General features: G+C 43.6%; 1 protein-coding gene across 1 annotated transcript in view; it reads left to right on the forward strand.

The window, feature by feature from the left end:
• SLC7A3 (solute carrier family 7 member 3) overlaps nt 1-20903 on the forward strand; it is a 29641-nt gene extending 8738 nt beyond the window's left edge. The window contains exons 3-13 of the mRNA XM_072431639.1: nt 5542-5932; nt 7908-8069; nt 10970-11144; nt 11960-12069; nt 13853-14075; nt 14529-14668; nt 15492-15594; nt 16020-16231; nt 16912-17078; nt 17597-17705; nt 19162-20903. Coding sequence (XP_072287740.1) covers nt 5563-5932; nt 7908-8069; nt 10970-11144; nt 11960-12069; nt 13853-14075; nt 14529-14668; nt 15492-15594; nt 16020-16231; nt 16912-17078; nt 17597-17705; nt 19162-19298 — 1908 coding nt within the window. The 5' untranslated portion in view covers nt 5542-5562 and the 3' untranslated portion in view covers nt 19299-20903. The remainder of the gene's footprint in view (nt 1-5541; nt 5933-7907; nt 8070-10969; nt 11145-11959; nt 12070-13852; nt 14076-14528; nt 14669-15491; nt 15595-16019; nt 16232-16911; nt 17079-17596; nt 17706-19161) is intronic.
• Nucleotides 20904-22123: the final 1220 nt, after the last annotated feature.

Here is a 22123-nt window from a genome sequence, read left to right on the forward strand (position 1 = left end):
TTAGTATCCAGCCCTCGTCTGGAGCTTTGCTTCGGAGGGTCTGGAGAAAAAGGGTGGCCCTTCCTCTTTTGAGGAGGGATTACCAAATAGTACCCCAGTGCACGTTTTTTGTGTGGTGTTTTTGCACTTACACTTTTTTACCCTCACGGGGTGTGTTTTAGCACGGATCGCGAGATTCGATAAAAAAAAAAAAAAAAAAATGAGTCTAAGGAATCATGAGGGTTCTGTCTATGAGGTGGAGGAAACATTTGGAGTGTGTGAACTCATGCAACTAATGCATTGATAAATCTCTCCCTCCCATTCTGGTGTGATGACCCCTGGCCCCAAATCTCCATACGCTCCTTTCTTATATCTTTGTTCTGGTCCACATCTGATACTCTTTGGGCTATTCTATTTCTATATTTATTCCAGGGTTGTCCCTCTTGACCATTGAGTTACATTCCGATGCCATCTTGCCGATCCTGCATTGGTAATTAATATTCACATTACATTCATTTTCTGATCTACAATCTCCCTTTACATATTGCTCGACGTTATTATCGCTGGTTTCTGTTTGTGGTTGTCACCAACTCCTGGTAAAGCAGACTGCTTCCTTCATTTTTCCAGATGATGCTCTGTTTCCTGTGCTGCCCCTTCACCCATCCCAGCCAGGAGATCTCCAGGGCATCCGGATCCAATTACTGTTTTTGGCACTGACAGATCACCGCAGATTTTATATCTGCATCTGGTTTAGAATTTTTCTGCTCAATCATATAAATGTAAGATATTTATGGTGGTGACACAAATATGGGGCCCCTGAGATCTTCACATTTATTCATCTGATTTATTGAGTTCAGGCAGCTGAAGTTTAATTACCTGAAAGGTGGACAGAGCGATGGAGCTGTGCGGCGTTCGGCATCATTCATTTATCATTCCGTATCTGGCAGAATATTTCTGCTGAGCCTCTGCAGTGACAGCTGGATGTCTGCGGAATGTCACCGTCCCCTGTGAATCCGGAGGCTTCAGATCTTCATAAAAATTGTGTGTTCAGCTAAATTAAATGTAAATATTATCTGTGAAATTCTCCTACTGCCTGCCATCTCTGTGTATAATACTCCAATGAAAGAATTTTGTTATATTGGTTCAATAATCCTAAAGAAATGTTTTGAAGACGTTTGTTAGGACTATAGAACTATCGACCCCATGGTATGGTGGTAAGGAATCATAACATGCTTCTTATTCTGTGGTGACCATGCTAAACGTCCGAAACTACTACATATGGCCACCATTTTCACAGGTGTCTGTGGCAATAAAACTAAACTGCATGGCCCTGAATTTGTGAACCTCTTACAATGCCACTCATATGAGGTTGGTGGAGATCCCATTCCAAAATCAAGGTCATTATTATGGATTTGTATTTCTTTTCCAATGGCCATTGATATAGACCTCCCTCCTTCCCATGGCCTTTAATTGCCCAACCCATTCAGAAAGGCTTTCTACAAGATTATGGAGGGTGTCTGTGGGGATTTGCCCCCATCGGTGAGGTCAGGTACTGATGGTGGGGAATTTGCCCCCATCAGTGAGGTCAGGTACTGATGGTGGGGATTTGCCCCCTATCAGTGAGGTCAGGTACTGATGGTGGGGATTTGCCCCCTAATGTTGAGGATTTGCCCCCTAATGGTGAGGTCAGGTAGTAATGGTGGGGATTTGCCCCCTAATGGTGAGGTCAGGTATTAATGGTGGGGATTTGCCCCCTAATGGTGAGGCCATGTACTGATGGTGGGGATTTGCCCCCTAATGGTGAGGCCAGGTACTGATGGTGGGGATTTGCCCCTATGGGGATTTGCCCCCTAATGGTGAGGCCAGGTACTGATGGTGGGGATTTGCCCCCTAATGGTGAGGCCAGGTACTGATGGTGGGGATTTGCCCCCTAATGGTGAATTCCAATTCACCCCAAAGGTGTTCATTAGGGTTGAGGTCAGGGATCTCCTGTTCTCCACACCAAACTGGTGACCCCATGTCTTTATGGAGGGAGCTTTGTACCCCGGGGTACAGTCATGGCGGGGACAGAGAAGGGTCTTCATCAAAATGTGACCACAAGGCTGGAAGAGCATGATTGTCTGCAATGTCTTTGTATGATGAATGATTACCAGGACCTTCACTGGAAACACCTAAACTCCATCACTGGGTGGGAATGAACATTGTTTTGCACCCCATGCACCCCAAAAAGCATTCCCCTAATACCTGCAATGAGATATAATCCCCCCGCTCCAGTCTCCTTTTTTTGTGTTGTTCCATCCTCAGACTTGTAATAGTTGTCATATTGGGGATCACACTGCCCCCCTACAAGGATAGGGTCACCGTGGGTGGGTAGGGTGCCGTGTATTTGGAGTCTTTCCTTTTATTACCCTCCTTTCCCCATATATCCTAAGATTTCCCTCCCACCTGTATTCGCTCCTAGCTGAGTTTTGATGAATCTTCCCGTCACCGGCTCCCCAGATTGAATTTCCTGCAGTTTCTTCATTTGTTACTGGTAATATTTAACTCTCCACCTGCGGCTTCTCCTCAGCCTCAGAGACTTGTGAAAATCCCCAAGTTTTGTCCGGATCTATTTTTGGATATCTCTGCCCTCAGACTTGCATTAAAATGCCAGGAAAAAAATTCCCAAATTTCCCCCAAACTTCTCCCTTCTCCTCCTCCTGTACCCGCATTGTTTTTTTTTGTCCCTTCTTCCTGTAGCAATAACCGGCTTTCCCAGGCTGGGAAAATACCTTCGGGCAGCTGCTGGGGAGCTCGGTGATTATTGCTTATGGCACCCATAGAACTTTGCCCCCAGTAGCCTGGGCCCTATATACAGCTGAACCATCAGTTTGCTGGGAAATAATTTATTACATGCATGTGGAGGTGCAGACGGGTGGGGGTTTGGTGTGCATGTGCAACGTGGTGCAGAAAAGTGGGGTCCCATGTGCGTGCAGAGGTTGTGGGTGGGGTTCTGTATTACAGCAGGGCTTACAACACTGGTTAGGAGTGCACCTGAGATAGAAATGTCACTCATACAGGTAGTTAGTAGCTCACTGGATTTATGGCAGTTTAGAAGATATTGTCCTGTACTTGCAGCATGCTGATGGACACTGTGCAGGTATTGCAGAGATTTACATACATGCTCATGTGTGCATAGAGCATGCTTACTATACAATGGATGCTGCCATTGGTCACATTATATACCGAGAAGTATCAGTATGCATCTTAACAAGAACATCTCCTATTTTCCTGGTCAGGGAAGATGTCACAAAGATTGAATCACATTTTGAGTCAGTGTCTGATATTCTTCACAGCCAGAGACTTTCCTGAACTTCTCCTTTCCTCTGACACAAATCCAGCATACATTACACCGTGCGCATCCATCACCCATCAATGTCTGCTGCATGACGGTGACCCCATCACTTACCAGGCGTGACACCGTCACCGATGGCTCATCACCTGTCACACATAGATGTCCAAACCTCCAAGAAAAGGAATTGTTTGTTTCTGTATTGCATGAAATGTCTTGAGGTCAAAAAATAAACAAAAAAAAAATTGATGCTAAACCCAACCAGTTATTTTGCTTTCTCTCCGTTATTTTCATTCTTATTAAATCTGCAGTAATTCAGTAAAATATTCCCGGGTGATCCCGCCATGTAGGTCCTTGTTCAGCCCCTTCCTGTTATAAGGTGACAACTCTCTGTCTTAGTCACCCAGTGGTGCTGTCGTGTTGTCACCCTATCACATGGCCCAGGTGGAACCCACCCCATGCGACCATTGCTGCATGTGGACAGGAAGAGCGTGCAAGAAATAGGAGGAAACCAAATTAATGGAAATATTTGATGCAAACCAAATGTCGCCTTCAAGCCGGAACTCGCAGTCCCTTGGTCTGCGTTCTGCATTATTATTTCCCGCCATGCAATGCTTCTGGTTTAATGAGAATTATCTGTCCAGGGGTCCTCAAAATTCTTGCATCACATGTGATCCAGCCGCTGATCATGTGACTTGCGTCATGTTCATTTTGGTCACGTTGCCATGGATACTCTAGACTGGGGGGTCTCTGGATTTCTGGTTTTGATTAATTTTTTAATTTACCGGCTCGACTTCCTCTATAACGGGCTTTGCTGCCAATGTGGCGAAGCGACCATGGGGTGTCATGTGACCTCACTATTCTTTTTTTTTTTTTCACTATTATTAAGAGAATTTTAACATCATTAATTTGCAATTTAAAAAAAATGATTTTTTGATAATTCTGGATACACATTTGTTACAATGAGAGGTTTTTACCCTCTTGGTGACTTCCTAGATTGCAACATTGTAACTTTGTATCCAATTATAGTGACAGACGGGCTGATCTGTGTCAAAAGATTTGTGAGTGCACAGACCCCTGGATTTACACCATTGTGTCAGCTCTGAGCCCAAATCTGTCCATTAAATAGCTGGTGACCCTGGATGATGTCTGAACAAGGATGGTGCAGGTTATCAGGGGGAGTCATGTGATCTCTGAGAGAGGTAGTAAGTGACACCTTAAAAAAGAAAACACAATGAGTCGATGACAGGTCCTCTTTACTCACTTCTTATCCATGCAGGGGCCCAATATATTATCAGAAGAAGTTTGGGGTGAGCGTGCCGGCCCGGTGATATTTTTAAGTCATACAGATTGGCCGTGTTGAGATTTCTGACATCTAATTCATATCTAATATTCCTTCATCAATAATTCTATTGATCGCCCCATCTCCGGGCCGGGAATGTTGGATTTATCTCATTTTCTCAGGAAATGGATCTTTGCAACGCGCAGTCACCGACCTCCCCCCCCCCCCCCCCATGCTGGACGCTGCATTTCTGCAGAATGTTGCTGGATTTAGATAAAAATTTGTTAATACCAGCGCCCGTAATGGACGGCGATGATTCCACAGTGGGCGTCCACCCGAGCGTTCCCTACAATTCAAGTCAGTTACCAGCCCACCAATCCCTGATCCCTGCGCTCTATTACCGACTCTTCTGATATTTCGATTCATTGACTCGTACTAATGCATTTTGGAGCTTATTCACATGAGCATTGCCCAACATAAAAACATGGCGCTTCACCTATCCTGTGGCTGCAGCTCACGCCGATGTCCTGCATTAATGTGCTAAAAAAGAGTTTAAAAACTTGGACGTTGCATTATTTATGACACGCTGTAACACATTGCAACGCTCTGTTGGTTAAAAAAAATTGTAGCGTCACAAGTGGATATTGTGCGTTGGATGGAGAAAGCGATCTATATACATGTTGCGAATTAAACCTTTGCAAATTAAATTGCAGCGTGTCCTGGATGGAGTGCACGGGGCCATAGGCAGCAATGTGCGGTTTTTGTAGCGATCAGCACTGTAGACAATGTGATGGATACAATGTATCCAGGGAAGGAGAATTCACATCTAAAGGGATGCCGGGGATGCCACTTTCTAGTGTAGAAATGAATGAGTTTGGTGACCCCGCCTCCGCACCCATATATAAAGCTGCCACAGCCTTACTGCCTTTTTTTTCTGTCTTCCCTCCAGAAGTAGTGACAAGAATCGGAGATGAGTGCTGGAAAACTGTTGGCGTTCGGGAAGAAGCTGATCCGAAGGAGAGTTTTGGATCTCAACAACCAAGAGTCCTGCTTCGCCCGATGCCTGACCACGCTGGACCTCATCGCCCTGGGGGTGGGCAGCACGCTGGGCGCCGGGGTCTACGTCCTGGCTGGCGAGGTCGCCAAAGAGAAAGCGGGTCCCGCCATCGTCCTGTGCTTCCTGGCGGCAGCCCTCTCCTCCGTGCTCGCCGGGTTGTGCTACGCCGAGTTCGGAGCGAGAGTCCCCAAGACCGGCTCTGCTTACCTGTACAGCTATGTGACCGTGGGCGAGATCTGGGCGTTCACCACCGGATGGAACCTCATTCTATCATACGTGTTGGGTGAGTGGAGAGACTTTCCCTGTTATATTTCAGGATTCCACATGTGTGTAAGAATAAGACGTGTACCTGGTAATGACTACACGCTGCTCCGTACTGATTCACCCATATGATGATCACAGGTACCGTACATTACAGTCATCCTGTCTGCAGAACATCAGGACATGTGTTCACATGTAGCGTGTAATTGGGGTCACCATACAACCAGCGGAACAACCGCCCAGAGAATGAATCATTCATACGATCTAGGAAACATATTCACATGTAGGGGGACATACGTACAGTCTACATATAACATTAAACATACATACCCCCTATAGTGTACATGTGTTTACATGTCACATATGTAACGTGTAATTGGGGTCACTTTACAAAGAATGAAACTTTTGTATGATGTAACCGGTCATAGCCCAGGAAGTGAATCATTCATACAATCTAGGAAACATTCTCACATGTAGGGGGTCATACGTGCATTCTGCATATACCTTTAAACATACATGCCCCCATAGAGTACATGTCACATATATAGCATGTATTTGGGGTCACTTTACAAAGAAAGAAACTCTTGTATGATGTAACTGGTTATAGCCCAGAGAGTGAATCATTCATACAATCTAGGTAACATATTCACATGTAGGGGGACATACCTTCTCTATACATATAACATGTAAAGAAACATACCGGTACATTCCCCCTATAGAGTACATATGGATATATACGGTGACACACCTTAAATGTGAACATGTATGGTGGGGTCTTAGCTTCCTGTAGTCCGCATCAGAATCCCTTGTGACAACACAGAACAATTAGGTGGCTGGGACAGAGCGTTGTCACCCTATAACAGGAAGAACCTGATTGAGGCACATGGCATGGCAGGATCACCGGGGATTATTTTAAGGAAAGCCCAAGATTTAAAGATTTCATATACATTTTGTTGGTATGAAGTGTTTGGGGTTCCATGTAGATTTTCCGTTTGGATTTCCGAGTTCATGGCAATGTTCCTGCTGGTTTCTCGGAAGAAGTTTGTATTGGTGTAAATATTGCCACAGAGTTCTGAAGTGACGTCAGACTTCCTGGAACAGGAAAGGGTTCTGCGTGTATGTAAAGTGATGGTGCACGCTCTCGTGACTCATTTTCTGTAGAATGCCCCCCCCCCCCGATATATACAATACTCCCCCCACAAAGGAATGTTCCAGCAGAAAAAGTCTTCAGAGTCACGTGTGTTACATGTATGACAAGCTGAGGGTGTTGGGTTATATTGTGGTCTGTACATAGGAAAAGCATGTAACCTATCTCCTAATATATGTCTGCAGTCTCTGACCATCTCCTGTAAACCGTCTCCTGTACCATGTCTGCAGTCTCTGACCGTCTCCTGTACCATGTCTGCAGTCTCTGACCGTCTCCTGTACCATGTCTGCAGTCTCTGACTGTCTCCTGTAACGTGTCTGCAGTGGTGATTTTCTAGGGGTCCCTGACGTCAGTTCGGGGACAGATCTGTGTTGTTTCCAAGCTGATTTAATAAAGTTGTGATAACCGAGATCAGCGGATATGCTGACATCTCTGGAAGTCCTCATCATGTCAGGAACTTGGATTGTGTCACCGCCGGCTGCAGAGGAACGTCCCATGGGGATGGCGAGCTGCCACTGCACATAGAATCCAATCTTTGTAATAGTGATACCTGTAGAGCGTCCACCTCCCTTCCCGTGTCACCTCCAAAACTAAATTTAAAAAATGAGATAATCCCCCCTCTCTCCACTGTGGTTCCTCCCATTGCTCCCCGTGTTTCAGCAGATCACAATAGTGATGGAATGTACCACAGTTCACAGCAGGGGACACTGGAAATCTGACACTCCAGGAAGTGTCACATGCATAAGATTTTTGGCAGTTCTGTTCGGATTTTGATTTCTGTTACAGGAAGTGACAATTGTTTGATTGTAGAAATCCAGATTATTAATAACGAATATTCTCCCCATTCCAGGAACAGCCAGCGTGGCCAGAGCGTGGAGCTCCACCTTTGATAATATCATCGGCAACACCATCAGCACCTTCTTCTTCAAGGCCAAAATCTCCATCCACGTCCCCAATGTTCTGGCGGAGTACCCCGACTTCTTTGCTCTGTTGCTGGTCATCCTCCTCACAAGTGAGTGCTCCATGCTGGGGAATATTTATTGTGCGCTAGAGGGGTTCCCACCATCCCTGTGCCGAGTCCTGATCTGGGGTTAAATGACCATTGTCCATTGTATTGGGTTTTCTGTGGTGCAGTTACTGGCACGGCATCCCCTGGCACTTCTGCGGTTTGTTTTCAAGCTGACATTTTGTATTCTGAGCAGATAATTGACAGACCCGGCGTGTTCTGCAGCACAAATTAATGAGAAATAATGAAGATAAAATGATGGGAAATAATTGGCTCATTAAGCTCCGGAATCTTTGTGTCCGGTGAGCTGTGCATGGGAGCGACTAATGACAGAGCCGAGCTGCACTGTCAGCAATTTGACAGCCCAACGAGGGGGAAATGAAGGGTCCATTGTTGGGTGTCTGGTGGGAGGGCAAATACCAGACTACTAACACTACCGCACTGATACCAGAACCTCACATCTGTCATGAATCCACAAACTACATTTCCTTTTATAGTATAGCCCATATGATAGGGTGACAACCCAGGAGCATAGACGGAGAATAGGGACAAAGCGTTGTCACCCTATACAAGGAATTGCTTGAACAAGGACCTCCATGGCAGGATCACCAGGGAATATTTTATTGAAAGCTGCAAATTAAAGCTTCTGTGAGATTTCAATTATTGGGTTTACAGCTACCATAAAACCCAACTCAACCCTAATTTTCTGCATGTGCAGTAATGCATGCGCCTCTTGGAATGTTGCAAAACAGGTTATAAACCCCACAGTGTCCCTCCCACTCACAAGCCACCGCCCAGCTTTTTCGACACGCCCCCTGACACACTGCTCCAATCAACAGCACAGTTGAGAAGGCGGGGCAATGCTACTTGGAGCAGTGTCCAGGGGGTGGGGCATGTTGGACCTCCAAAAAGTTTTACCTGCAAGTCAGGTGCAACTTGCAGATTTGTCATTCTGCTCGCCCCACCTCTAATATTATGGGGCCCTTTATCCATGAGGGCCCATTCTGAGGTCTAGAGAATGCCCCTGACAACCCAGAGGTCTGACCAGTTCTCTAGCTAGGCTGGTAAAATGGTGGTGTGAGCTGGGAGTGTCCCCCCCTACAGGTGTCAGAGTGCAATAAGGTGAGCAGAGTTCTGTGCCGAGGGCTGTAGCTCACCTCTCAGCGGGTTACGGCTCTGCCTGTGCACCTGCTGCCTCTCACATCTCGGTAATCAGCAATCCCCCCCCCCCCCGTCTCTTTTTTTAATCTCTCTCACCGGTGGATAATTTCCTAATTTCTTCTTTTTCTCCCCCAACGTCTGATTAGTCTTTCACCAAGTGAATCTTCAAAGTAATTACATGAGCCTTTCATGGCACAGCCCGGCCTCCATTATTCCAGCACCTTGGGATGGCAGCCAGCTGTTATCACATAGATGGAAGCTGAGAGTCATTGATGTAAAGCAGCAGCTGGGTTTATATAATGATCACATGTGCTGCAATTCATCTAAAGGAATGGATTCACTCCTCGCTGCAGAGGTGATTTCTGTGAATATTCCTGAGCTCAGCTTATATATGTGAGAGCCGCCTATTCCCGGGTCCAAATTAATTAACCCCATCTTTCCGAAACGTCATAAAAAAAATTTCTGGTGATCCTGCCACGATGGTTCTTGATCAGGCAAATCCTCCTATCAGGTGACAACATTCTATCGCTTTCTGCCAATTGTGCTCCTGGGTTGTCACCCTTCACACAGGCTTCTGATGACTACAAGCCTGCTCATTGTTGTCACCATCAGTGAAAATGGAAAGGATAAGAAAGAGGAAAAGAGGGTTTTATAAAAAAAATGCTGGATTTATATTTATAGATTTATTTAATAACCAATGTGCAGTCATCCATAAACAATTAATCTTTTCTGATTCCAGTGAAGGAAATCCAATCGCTCTTTATATTGCTTGCCGCACTTTGCAAATCATCGGCATTGGTGTCACCGGCCCATTTGTTTTCATTAAAGTACGGCTGGGCAAATCTCAGAAGCCAATTACATGTTCAGTGCAGACTGCTGATTGCTGTGTGGAATCATTCCCTATCGGTGTCTGCAGAAGCCACCAATAGATGGAAATGTGTGTGGAATTAATGTCCTGTAATGGAATTCAATCACAAGAAAGAGGTTCCTTTCCAAAACTCACATCTTCTATAAATGGCCCAGTCAGGTCCACGTTGCCGGATCTCTGCAAGTTGAATGCAGGTTGCAACTTATGGCGGCAGCACTGCACACAGCCAACCACACATCATTTTACGGACATTATGTGTGACCCTTTAGTAATAGAAAGTACCAGACTGGTGCATAGAATGGTGAAGAGATTTACAGTTACAGTATGAGCAAAACCAGATTACCAATAAAATTATAAGATATAAATGAATGGCTAAGAGGAGAAGGGGAGGAAGGGATTCATCAGGCCTGAGAATGGGTACTGCAGGATTTTAAGGAAACGTGTAAGATTGCTTTAACCTATGTTAGGTCAAGGTACACCCCATGGCTTTGCATGTGAAAGAACATAAAATAAATACAATGTAACTATAACGATACAATGTAACAATGTTGCAATCCATCATTGGCCATTACTTTACACAAAAGCAGCACAGAGCAGGTCTGACTGTAAAAATATAAGCTAGGTGTTGCCAATAATGGCGCCTTCACATCCACGGCGGTGTAGGGCCATGGAGTATATGAAATGTTCTTCAGTGACTGTTATTTACATCATACACCCAATGCCCGTAACTGGGTAATGTAATAAAATTTCCTGGGCTGTTTTCCATTTCCATTTGCTGGCTGTCATGGGCACTCTGCACTCCCCCCACCCACTGTTTGAATAGCATATAAATGTGCCTTCTGATTGAATGATTCTTATTCATGTCTTCTCTTCACAGTGCTTCTTGCCGTCGGTGTCAGTGAGTCGGCCCTGGTGAATAAAATCTTCACCGCTATCAATCTGCTCGTCTTGGCTTTTGTCATCTTGTCTGCGTTTTTTAAAGGCGACATCAAAAACTGGAAACTCACCAAAGAGGATTTTATCAATATGACGTCATCCAATGTCTCCGATAGGTAAAAATATATCTGCAACCCGGCAACATTCTGTTACAGGTCCATATCACTTAACATGTACTGTATAACCAAGAGGATGTGGACACCCGACCATCACACCTACCTACATGGCCCAATATATGGGGACACCTTACCATCACACCTACAGGGCCCAATGTAGGGAACACCTGACCATCACACCTACCTACAGGGCCCAATGTATAGGGACACCTGATCATCACACCTACCTACATGGGACACCTAACCATCACACCTACCTACAGGGCCCAATGTATGGGGCCACCTGACCATCACACCTACAAGGTCCGATGTATGTGGTCACCTGACTATCACAACTACCTACAGGGCCCAGTATTTGGGGACACCTGACCATCACACCTACAGGGCCCAATGTATGGGGTCTCCTGACCATCACACCTACAGGGCCCAATGTATGGGGCCTCCTGACCATCACACCTACAGGGCTCAATGTATGAGGCCTCCTGACCATCACACCTACAGGGCCCAATGTATGAGGCCACCTGACCATCACACATACAGGGCACAATGTATGAGGCCACCTGACCATCACACCTACAGGGTCCAATGTATGGGGACACCTGACATCACACCTACCTACATGGGACCCCTGACCATCACACCTATATATTCAGGGCCCAATGTATGAGGACTTCTGACCATCACATCTACCTACAGAGCACATTCAGTTGAAATGGTCAGGCACTCACAGGTTTTTGCACATAGCAGATCTCAGGGACAACAATATGAAAAAGTCTTTTGTTTCTTTTGTAACATTTGTTTCTATTTTTTTTCAGTTCCCAGTTTGGTTCGGGGGGTTTTGCCCCATTTGGATTTAGCGGTGTGGTGTCGGGGGCCGCAACCTGTTTTTATGCCTTTGTTGGATTTGACTGTATTGCCACTACAGGTAATCTATCTGCTGAGTCAATGCTTTTTCACTTTGTTCTCTGGCTGCAGATCATTGATTTCCAGCCATTACGAGGATAGCCTGGACTTTCTAGCCCATCCTTCACCACCACCATCAGAACCTCCGCCTCCCCCCAACCTGCTAACCAACCACTTCCTCACCAATAAATACCCAGACACCAATCTTGGATTTAAATTGGCTGGCAAGCAGCCGTTTATTTAAACACCATTAAATAAATTAACTATTCAAGTAATTAACAAATATCTAATATTAAATAAATGATAAATACATTTACACTTTTGATATACAAGCATACATTACCATAACATAACACTCCAATAATATTATTATTACCTAACCAGGATTATATAATGCAAACATATTACATTGAATATAACCTATTTAACCAACAACCTAATTCCTCCCTTTTATTAATATCTAACCATTACAACAATATCCACAGTGTTATCAAACTCCATAATCCTGGTTATGCACCCAAACAACCAGGCTGCAGATCTCAGAAGGCAAAACCCGCACCCAACAGGACTTCAATTCTTCCAACATTTCCACCTTGGCCTCTAGTTACCCAGCATCGCCTCAGGAGCCATAATCATCCGTTCACCATAAAGGGGGAGACCCCACCAAAGAAGATCCCCCCCCCCCCCCACCTAATTCTACAACTTTACCAATGCACTGGATCCTTGCCTTCCAAGATCCCAACCGCTAAAATTAACCACACTTCACTTTCAAATTATAATTATACCTATAAAAGGGGTGGCCGGGTGGGAAACTTTTTTTTTTTCCAAAAGAGGTTCTCTTACTTCTGTCCAGCCCCTTTTAACTCATCCTATTCCTAATCCCCTTCTTCCCCATGCTCCACACTAGCACAGCCCCCTCTAGCCTTATTACATTTTATTAACCCTTAACACCCCTGGGCTAGGCCTCCCACCCCCATCATGTGGCCCTGTGCCTAAATTCTTATGGCTCTGGGCCTCTCTCCCCCATGGCACTCCAATATTTGTGCATACTTTCGGTTTTGGGTAACATGTGGTGCAGTTGCTCAGTGTTGCATCATGAACAGCCACGCCTGTGTGCTGGAGGCATGAAAATAGAAAATGTTTTGACTTCCTGTCCCAGAAATATGTTTTACTGACAAGCACTGGAAAACGTTTCTGGAGATGTGTGTGTTCTTAGAGGGGTCACTTGGTGTTAATGATAAGCATGGACAACTGCTGAATTCATAAAAGTCACACAGTCTCATATTTGTCTTTTCTAAAGCCATATTAAAGTTTTTTTTTTTTTTTTTTAATCTGCTGCTTGCAAAAATTAATCCCTGGTGATCCCTCCATAAGGGTCCTTGTTCAGGCAAGCACATGTTAACCCTGAAGGGCCGTGACCTCAATTTTATTATTATTACACAGTATTTATATAGCACCAACATATTACATAGCGCTGTTCATAGTCATGTGACTAGCTGTCCTTCAAAGGGGCTTACAATGTAATGTCTCTACCATAGTCATATGTCATTAATACAGTGTAAGGTCAATTTGGGGGGAAGCTAAATAACCTAACTGCATGTTTTTGGAATGTGAGAGAAAACCGGGGTATCCGGAGGAAACCCACACAAGCACAGGGAGAACCTGCAAATTCCATGCAAATAGTGTCCTGGCTGAGATTCCAACCTGGGATCCAGCGCTGCAAAGGCCAGAGTGCTAACCATTGAGCCACTGTGCTGCCCATTTTTGAAATTGTTTCTGAATATATTCACATTATTTTGTTGCAGGTGAAGAAGCCAAAAACCCGCAGCGCTCTATCCCTATTGGGATCATTGTTTCCCTCTTTGTGTGCTTCATCGCGTACTTCGGAGTGTCTGCCGCACTCACACTAATGATGCCTTACTTCCTTCTGAACAAAGACAGCCCCCTTCCCGAAGCATTTCGATATGTGGGCTGGGAACCTGCTCGTTACGTGGTCTCTGTTGGATCCCTCTGTGCTCTTTCTACAAGGTAAGTGAATTTAGAGATGTGTTAAAGCTGCCTTTAAAAAAACTTTACTGCAAAAAATTAAATGGTCATTAGGTCCTATAAAAAGCACTTTTTCTAAACTCATTTCGGTGCCCCAATAGCCAACTTGGCTCCTCTGCAATGCTCTGAATAGTAGCCAGACGTCCTGTTACAATGCAGGTAATTTTAGGATTAGTTTATAGGGTTACCGTCCTATTTGGAGCTTTGTAGCACAAGAACAGAAGGTTCATTAGGAGCCCTTAAAATAACCAAAACCACCTATCTACACCTTCCAGTGATTCCAATGCAAATAGTTAACAATTTTGGCAAAAATTCCCAATTTTGCTTACACTTATTGAGTACTTCCGGAAACACTCCAGTTTGGGGAACTTGTGGGGAAAGGAACTGTTATATCAAGAATGAACTCGTTAACCTAAACTCTGCATTGCTCTCCAGCTTACTGGGCTCCATGTTCCCTATGCCGCGGGTCATCTATGCTATGGCTGAAGATGGGCTACTTTTCAGGTTCCTTGCCAAAGTCAACCCGAGGACCAAGACACCATTGACTGCAACTGTCGTGTCTGGGATTGTATCAGGTGGGAAGTGCAAAACAATGACACATTTGGGGGTTACCTGTGCTCAGTCACAGATCAAACTCAGATGATCCATTGATTGCTAAAAACATACTGAGGAGGTGGAATCATTTGTGAATGCACATTATTGTAGAGCAGCCTCACAGTGTGGGCCGTACCATTTATTAAGCAGGCAGGGATAGTTACTCCTCCTTCCTCAAAATACCAAAACTTGCAAATTCACAGCTATTTGTATTGCATATAGGAGTTTTGTGATCACAGCATTATAAAATATTGAGCTTCCTCCAGTACCTCAAACCCTTTATAAACCCAGAACAAATAACTTTCATAGCAGGTTATTGTATTAGCGCAGTGTCAGGCCGATGTGTTTGAAAATATTGGAATGATTTTTATAGTCGATTTGTGAGAATCTGCAGTTGGAATGATGGGAATATTTAGCAGCAGATTGGGATTCTGCAATAATTTCCACATCATTAAATTACTGCTAAATGAAGTAAAATTCCGGCAGAGTCAAAACATTGATATTCAGGGTAAAAAATAGGACGATAACTACCTCTCAATATGACTAAGATGCTGGAGGGCAGCTATGAAATTACTGTCTGTATCACACAGCAGTGAAATTCTGAAGCCAAAACATCCAACTGATGCTGCACAGAAAGTACAAACTGCCAATGATCGCGCACCAAGTGCAAATTCTGTTCTGATTTTGGTGTGTGCTCAGTAATGAAGCCAATCGGGAGTACCTGGGATCTTGGATCACACAACGTTTGTTGATATTTCATATGTTTAGTCTAATATTCTGACACATTCACATTAACCCTTGCAGCTTTCATGGCTTTCCTGTTTGAGCTGGAAGCGCTGGTGGAACTGATGTCTATCGGTACTTTGTTGGCGTATTCCCTGGTTGCAGCTTGTGTCGTCATTCTCAGGTAATACATCTGGATTTCTAGAGATGAAATTTTTACAATAATGAACAATTACTTTAAATCTTTCCTTTGTTCAGTCTCCTCCGGCCAGCCCTTCGTTCCAGCTGCCCTCCGGCCAGCCCTTCGTTCCAGCTGCCCTCCGGCCAGCCCTTCGTTCCAGCTGCCCTCCGGCCAGATCTTCGTTCCAGCTGCCCTCCGGCCAGATCTTCGTTCCAGCTGCCCTCCGGCCAGCCCTTCGTTCCAGCTGCCCTCCGGCCAGCCCTTCGTTCCAGCTGCCCTCCAGGCTGGAGGAGGGGCCCTGAATGCTATGAGTGGTGACTGGTAGATGTGGCACATTCTTTGACCATGAGTGGGTTGTCCAAGGCCATGTTGTGCATGTTCGTGGTGTTTGTTCTTAGTTGTCTGACTGTCACCTTTGGACATTTCAGGTACCAACCCGAGCAGCAGATCCTCCCATCCAAGGACACTGAGATGGTCAAGTTGAATGACACAGAGAACAAGGGGGACGAGAATGACCTACAGATTACCCCATACACAGCTCAGACGGAGAAATTCCTGGTGAAGCATCTTCTGTATCCCACCAGTAGGGAGCCAACCAAGATATCCGGGCTCATTGTATATGGATGTGTGACTGCACTATGTAAGTCTTTTTAATCTACTCATAGGGATAATTTTTTTCTTCTATAGTAAAATAGCACTTATAGGTCTTGTCCCTCCCCCATCCTGTAATTGGACAGTAAAAGGGAAAGCTGTAGACTGAAGAGCTCTTCTTTCTGTCACTCTGTTCTGTCCTCCTATCATGGTCGGAGTTAGCAATTCTGCATCTACAGTTAGGTCCAAAAATATTTGGACAGAGACAACTTTTTTCTAATTTTGGTTCTGTACATTACCACAATTAATTTTAAATGAAACAACTCAGATGCAGCTAAACTGCACTGGGACACTAGTGTTTAAATCGATGACGTGACACATACAGCCAAAGCAACCCAGGAGTTTATTAAAGCAAACAAATTGAATATTCTTGAATGGCCAAGTCAGTCACCTGATCTGAACCCAATTGAGCATGCATTTCACTTGTTGAAGACTAAACTTCGGACAGAAAGGCCCACAAACATTTATGCAATTTTTTTGTTCAACCCACTGAATTAAAGCTGAAAGTCTGCAGTTCAACTGCATCTGAGTTGTTTCATTTAAAATTATTTGTGGTACAGAATGTACAGAACCAAAATTAGAAAAAAGTTGTCTCAAATATTTATGGACCTAACTGTATATTGCCTGGAGTTGTTTTCCTATCTCCTCAATTTCTTTTTTATTTCACAGCGGTCCTGTTTGTTGCCTTATGCGCACTGCTGGCTTATAAATTTAACGACCTTCTAAACGGATGTCCCGCCTGCATCGCATCTTTGGTTATCATGTCCGTTATTGCTGCAGCCATTACTGGGGTCATCTGGAGGCAGCCAGAAAGCAAAACCCGACTGACCTTTAAGGTACGTTCCATCTCCACCTTACCCCAGCTGTGCCATCATGGCTGAACCATTTCTGGCTGGTGATGAGATTTTTAAAAAAAAAAAATTGTTTTTTGATGAGTTTTTTCTTATTTTGGTAACCAAGTTCAAGCTGCACCACTGCTACTTTTTGTCCTCTATTTTTAATCAAGCAGCTGCCTATTGCTCCAAGAACTTCTTGTATTCAAAGTTTGCTTTCTTGCAGTTTGATTTCGAAGTATCTGATTCCTGATTCGGGCTTTATTTGTGTTTTTCTCTTCCTCTGTAACAACCACTGTTTTTTGGTTCTGGTTTCAATTTTTTTTTTGTCTTTGGTTCCAGCTTGATCTTGGTCTTTTTTTTGGATGGAGGTATAGCAGAATCCCAGTTATACTGGGACAAAATCTGAGCTTTAAGGTCAGGTTGGGCCTGTCGCACCATATCTACTTACTGTGATAAATTGTGTACAGAGCGATAACAATTTCAGAATTAAAAATAACTCAATGTCTTATTCCTGCCAGGTGCCGGCACTCCCCATTCTCCCATTATTCAGCATGTTTATCAACTTGTACTTCATGATGCAGCTGACGCCAGAAACATGGATCCGATTTGCTGTGTGGATGGCAATAGGTGAGAAATACATATTATTATCTACCTGTGAAATATCAAGGCTGACACCTTATGTAACATATTGGATGGGATGTCAAGCAATGGATTATAATTTTTTATTATTATTATTAAACAGTATTTATATAGCGCTGACATATTACACAGCTCTGTACAAAGTCCATAGTCATGTGACTAGCTGTCCTACAAAGGGGCTCACAATCCAATGTCCCTACCATAGTCATATGTCTTTAATACAGTGTAAGGTCAAATTGAGGGGAAGCCAATTAACCCAACTGCATGTTTTTGGAATGTGTGAGGAAACTGGAGTACCTGGAGGAAACACACACAAACATGGGGAGAACCTGCAAACACCATGCACCTGGGACCCAGCGCTGCAAAGGCCATAGTGCTAACCACTGAGCCCACTGTACTGCCTATGGCATGGTATTTTTTTATTTATGACATGATTTGACAAGGTTGTCACCTAACACCCCACAAATCCACACAGACAGAATTAGAATGCTAGGAGGGTTACGAGGTAATAATGAGCAAGTTGTGCAGTCACTCTGTGTATGCTGCTGGTGGGTTTATTTTTGCCTGCACACCAGAGGCCAGCAGAGTGGCTGCAATGTCCGCTTCCTGCCTATAAGAAAACGGCACACCCCATGATTCCCTTGTGTATCATGGATGGGGGTGGTGTTACACCATGTGCATGGTGTATCCTGAATGGGGTGTCACACTTGTAATCTCGGCTCTCTACAACACACTGGGGTGGCTACAAAGGAAGACATTCTGAATTAAGCATAGGTTGTAGCCACAGCTATTATGGATATACAGTTGTAAGAAAGGATTTACAGAGACTTATTAAACATTTGACATGTTTTTTTTGTTTTTTTTCACAAGCAGAAGTATTGAATAACCCTGTGTATGGCCAATTTAAAGAGGACCTGTCATTAACTGTATAAGTCCTCATCTGAGCCAAGTCTCAAGGCAACTTTTCTCTGCTCCTTCTCCTTGATCTTTCCTCTGCTTTTGACACTGTTGATCACCCTCTTCTAATACAAATCATGGCTCCATTGGTATCAGTGACACCGCTCTCTCTTGGTTTGCTTCCTATCTGTCTGACCGCTATTAGTCTGTCATTTGCAATCCCTATTTAATGTACAGCGCTGCGTAATATGTTGGCGCTATATAAATCCTGTTTAATAATAATAATAAAGTCAGCATGAATACATTCCTGACATGTCACAATATACAGCAACATACCGGTAATTATTTTTCAAACAAGCTCTATCTATTGACAATGACTTTGCCTAGGCTGTCATGATGTCCTCAGTCCCCTGCAAGCAGGAGGGGGCACATTTCCGTTGCATTTATTAAGGAATCTCTCTGATGCAAGTCTGTTTTAAGAGTCCAGAGGACTAGTATGGACTCTCTTGGTAGCATCATTTAATAACTTTGTTTTTCTTTGTTTTAGGGTTCCTCATCTATTTCTGTTATGGTATTTGGAACAGCACAGAGGAGAGCAATGCTAAAGGTGACAATGGCCTTCCGAAGAAGGAAAATCCTTCCAGCTCCAATGGTCAGCAGCTTTCAGCAGATGCCAATTGCTGAACCTTGTTATGTACATTTGTACAGAGACTGGCCTTCAAGCATTTCCAAAATCCACCGACCAAAATACTTCACTCCTATTCCTGGACAGAATTCAATGATGATGATGGTCCATCTTCTCCAGATGAGTGATCTCATAGGACCTATGATTGGCCAGATCTGCAGTCCAGCCCCCATCTTGTGGTCTACAGATATACTTGTCTGGCTTGATCATTCTCTGGGCAGCTGGATTTATTAAAGTGAAGCATGAAATGACTTCAATGGCTGCTTGGTGGTCACACATTGGCAGTATTATCTTTGTGAGGCCATATTGCATCATGTTCTGTATTCCTCCCCCACGCATATTATATCAGCTCGGATTGTCCTATTTGTGATGAGATAATATACCCCATCAGCAGCTGCATTGTAATGCTGATTATATATTCATCACAGCAGAATAGTTATTTCGAACATCCAAAAAGAATTCAGAGCACAATATTTCTCCAATAATGGACTGAATTTGTACTTGGCAAAGACAACAGAAAAAAACGGTAAACGTGGAAGATGCATTGTAGGTGTGCTAGGCTGGACCAACGAAGAGTTTTATAAATCGTTTACAGACAGAAGATGTATTTATTATTTTTTGTATTTATTTTTTACTTATTATTCGTTGACTCCCTAATGTGCTGCTTGAAACTAACTGTTACAAAATGGTGGAGATAGATAAAGCCTACAGGAGATGTTCGATAGATTTCATTTATGATCATTTTTATTTGTGTGAACATAGTTCATCCATGTGCGAGAGGATCCAACATAATACCTTAGTGTAAAGAAAAATGTTGTTCAGTCAATCTTAGTATACTCTTCGCCATGTGGAATGTTTCATGCACCTATTTCCATGTTTGAATCCTGGAAAACTTGATCAGTGAATTTTATTTATTGCATTCACTCTGCCATTAAAGGTCAGAGGTTGGGAACATGGAATATTATATATATTATTGTAGTGGAGGCCAACCTTAGAAGGTCAATCATGGTTTACAGTGTAAGTCCAAGCATAACTTATACTCATATTTTGAGTTTGAATAGACAGGGAAAAGGTTGGAACCCCTCTTGTTTTTACACCCATCGGAGCCCAGTTTTGGGAGAATTCCCTTTAAGTCCCAATGGGTTCTCTAAGGTTTATCCACAATCAGAATGAATTGGCTGGATGCACACTTTATCCTTTTTATCTTTTTGTACCCGTTTTACGGTTCATCTTTTTTTTTTTTTTTTCAATCTTCCCCTGATATTTGACCTATAAACTTAGATTCTTTTTCTTGAATTTTGGGTGGCAGGTTGATAGGAAATCTTTTCACCATGTTTCTTGACTTGTACCGAGTAAATGAATTACAGGAAACTGTAAATCAGAAAATTACCTTTTCTTTTCTTCGGAATCTTCAAAGCATTTTGTCGCCTTATCATTGTTTTTATTGTGACCAATCATATTGTATATTTTTATTGGCCCCTCTGATGTTTGTATTATGAACAGTGATGTTTTTTATCTGATTGTATGATTCTTATGTAATGTGTCCTCTATATCCAGACTTCTGACTGTATTTTTGTACAAATAAATATTGTTTGTTTTTTCTATTTGGGGTTTACTGTCATTTTGTTGGTTTATAAAGTCCTAAATCAATCATTGTGTCAAGAAAGGGGTAAATAACAACCTGTAGCACCATCTAATGTATTCTGTATTTAGGCTTTAATATGGGAACTCCAAATCATGAGCCCATCTCCAGCCTAGGACTTCTTCCTCCCTCATCAAGGCTCTGCCATAAAGGGACTGCGTTCTGTTTTCAGGACAAGATCTATTATAACAGTGCCATTTTAGAACTGCAGATAACCATTCTATGTATGATCACTTAGTTCAGACCAGCTGCAACTTCCGGAAAATACAAAACTGTTCCACCTCTGCTACAAGTGGCCTCCTTGTTTGATGAAGATGAAATTTCCTTCTGCCCTATGCTATGGTTTGACAAAAAACATCTGTTTGAAACACAGAATTCTGAAGGAAAACTGGACATTTGCTGTCCACCATTGTTGATGGTGCTAGTCATTCTTGATGGCACTCCCCATTGTTGATGGTGCCATCCATTGTTGGTGCCAAGCATTGTTGATGGCACTGATTATTGATTGTGGCATTGACCAATATTGATGGTGCTGTTCATTGTTAATAGTGAGAAGCATTGTTGATGGCGCTGACCATAGATTGTGGCATTGACCAATCTTGATGGAGCTGTCCATTAATGATGGTGCCGAGCATTGTTGATGGCATTTATCATTAATTGTGGCATTGACCAATTTTGATGGTGCTTACCATTGGTTCTGGCATTGACCAATGTTGATGGCGCTAACCATTGGTTGTGGCATTGACCAATGTTGATGGCGCTAATCATTGGTTGTGGCATTGACCGATGTTGATGGCGCTAACCATTGGTTGTGGCATTGACCGATGTTGATGGCGCTAATCATTGGTTGTGGCATTGACCGATGTTGATGGCGCTAACCATTGGTTGTGGCGTTGATGGCGCTAACCATTGGTTGTGGCATTGACCAATGTTGATGGTGCTAACCATTGGTTGTGGCATTGACCAATGTTGGTGGCGCTAACCATTGGTTGTGGCATTGACCAATGTTGATGGTGCTAACCATTGGTTGTGGCATTGACCAATGTTGATGGTGCTATCCATTGTCGTTGGGGCTCCCCATTTTTAATGGTGCTATCCATTTTTGATGGTGCCGTGCATTGATGGCACTCCCCAATATTCATGGTGCTGTCCACTGTTGGTGGCACTGACTAAGGTTGATGG

Source organism: Pyxicephalus adspersus, chromosome Z, assembly GCF_032062135.1.
Source record: "Pyxicephalus adspersus chromosome Z, UCB_Pads_2.0, whole genome shotgun sequence".
NCBI classification, from domain to species: Eukaryota; Metazoa; Chordata; class Amphibia; order Anura; family Pyxicephalidae; genus Pyxicephalus; species Pyxicephalus adspersus.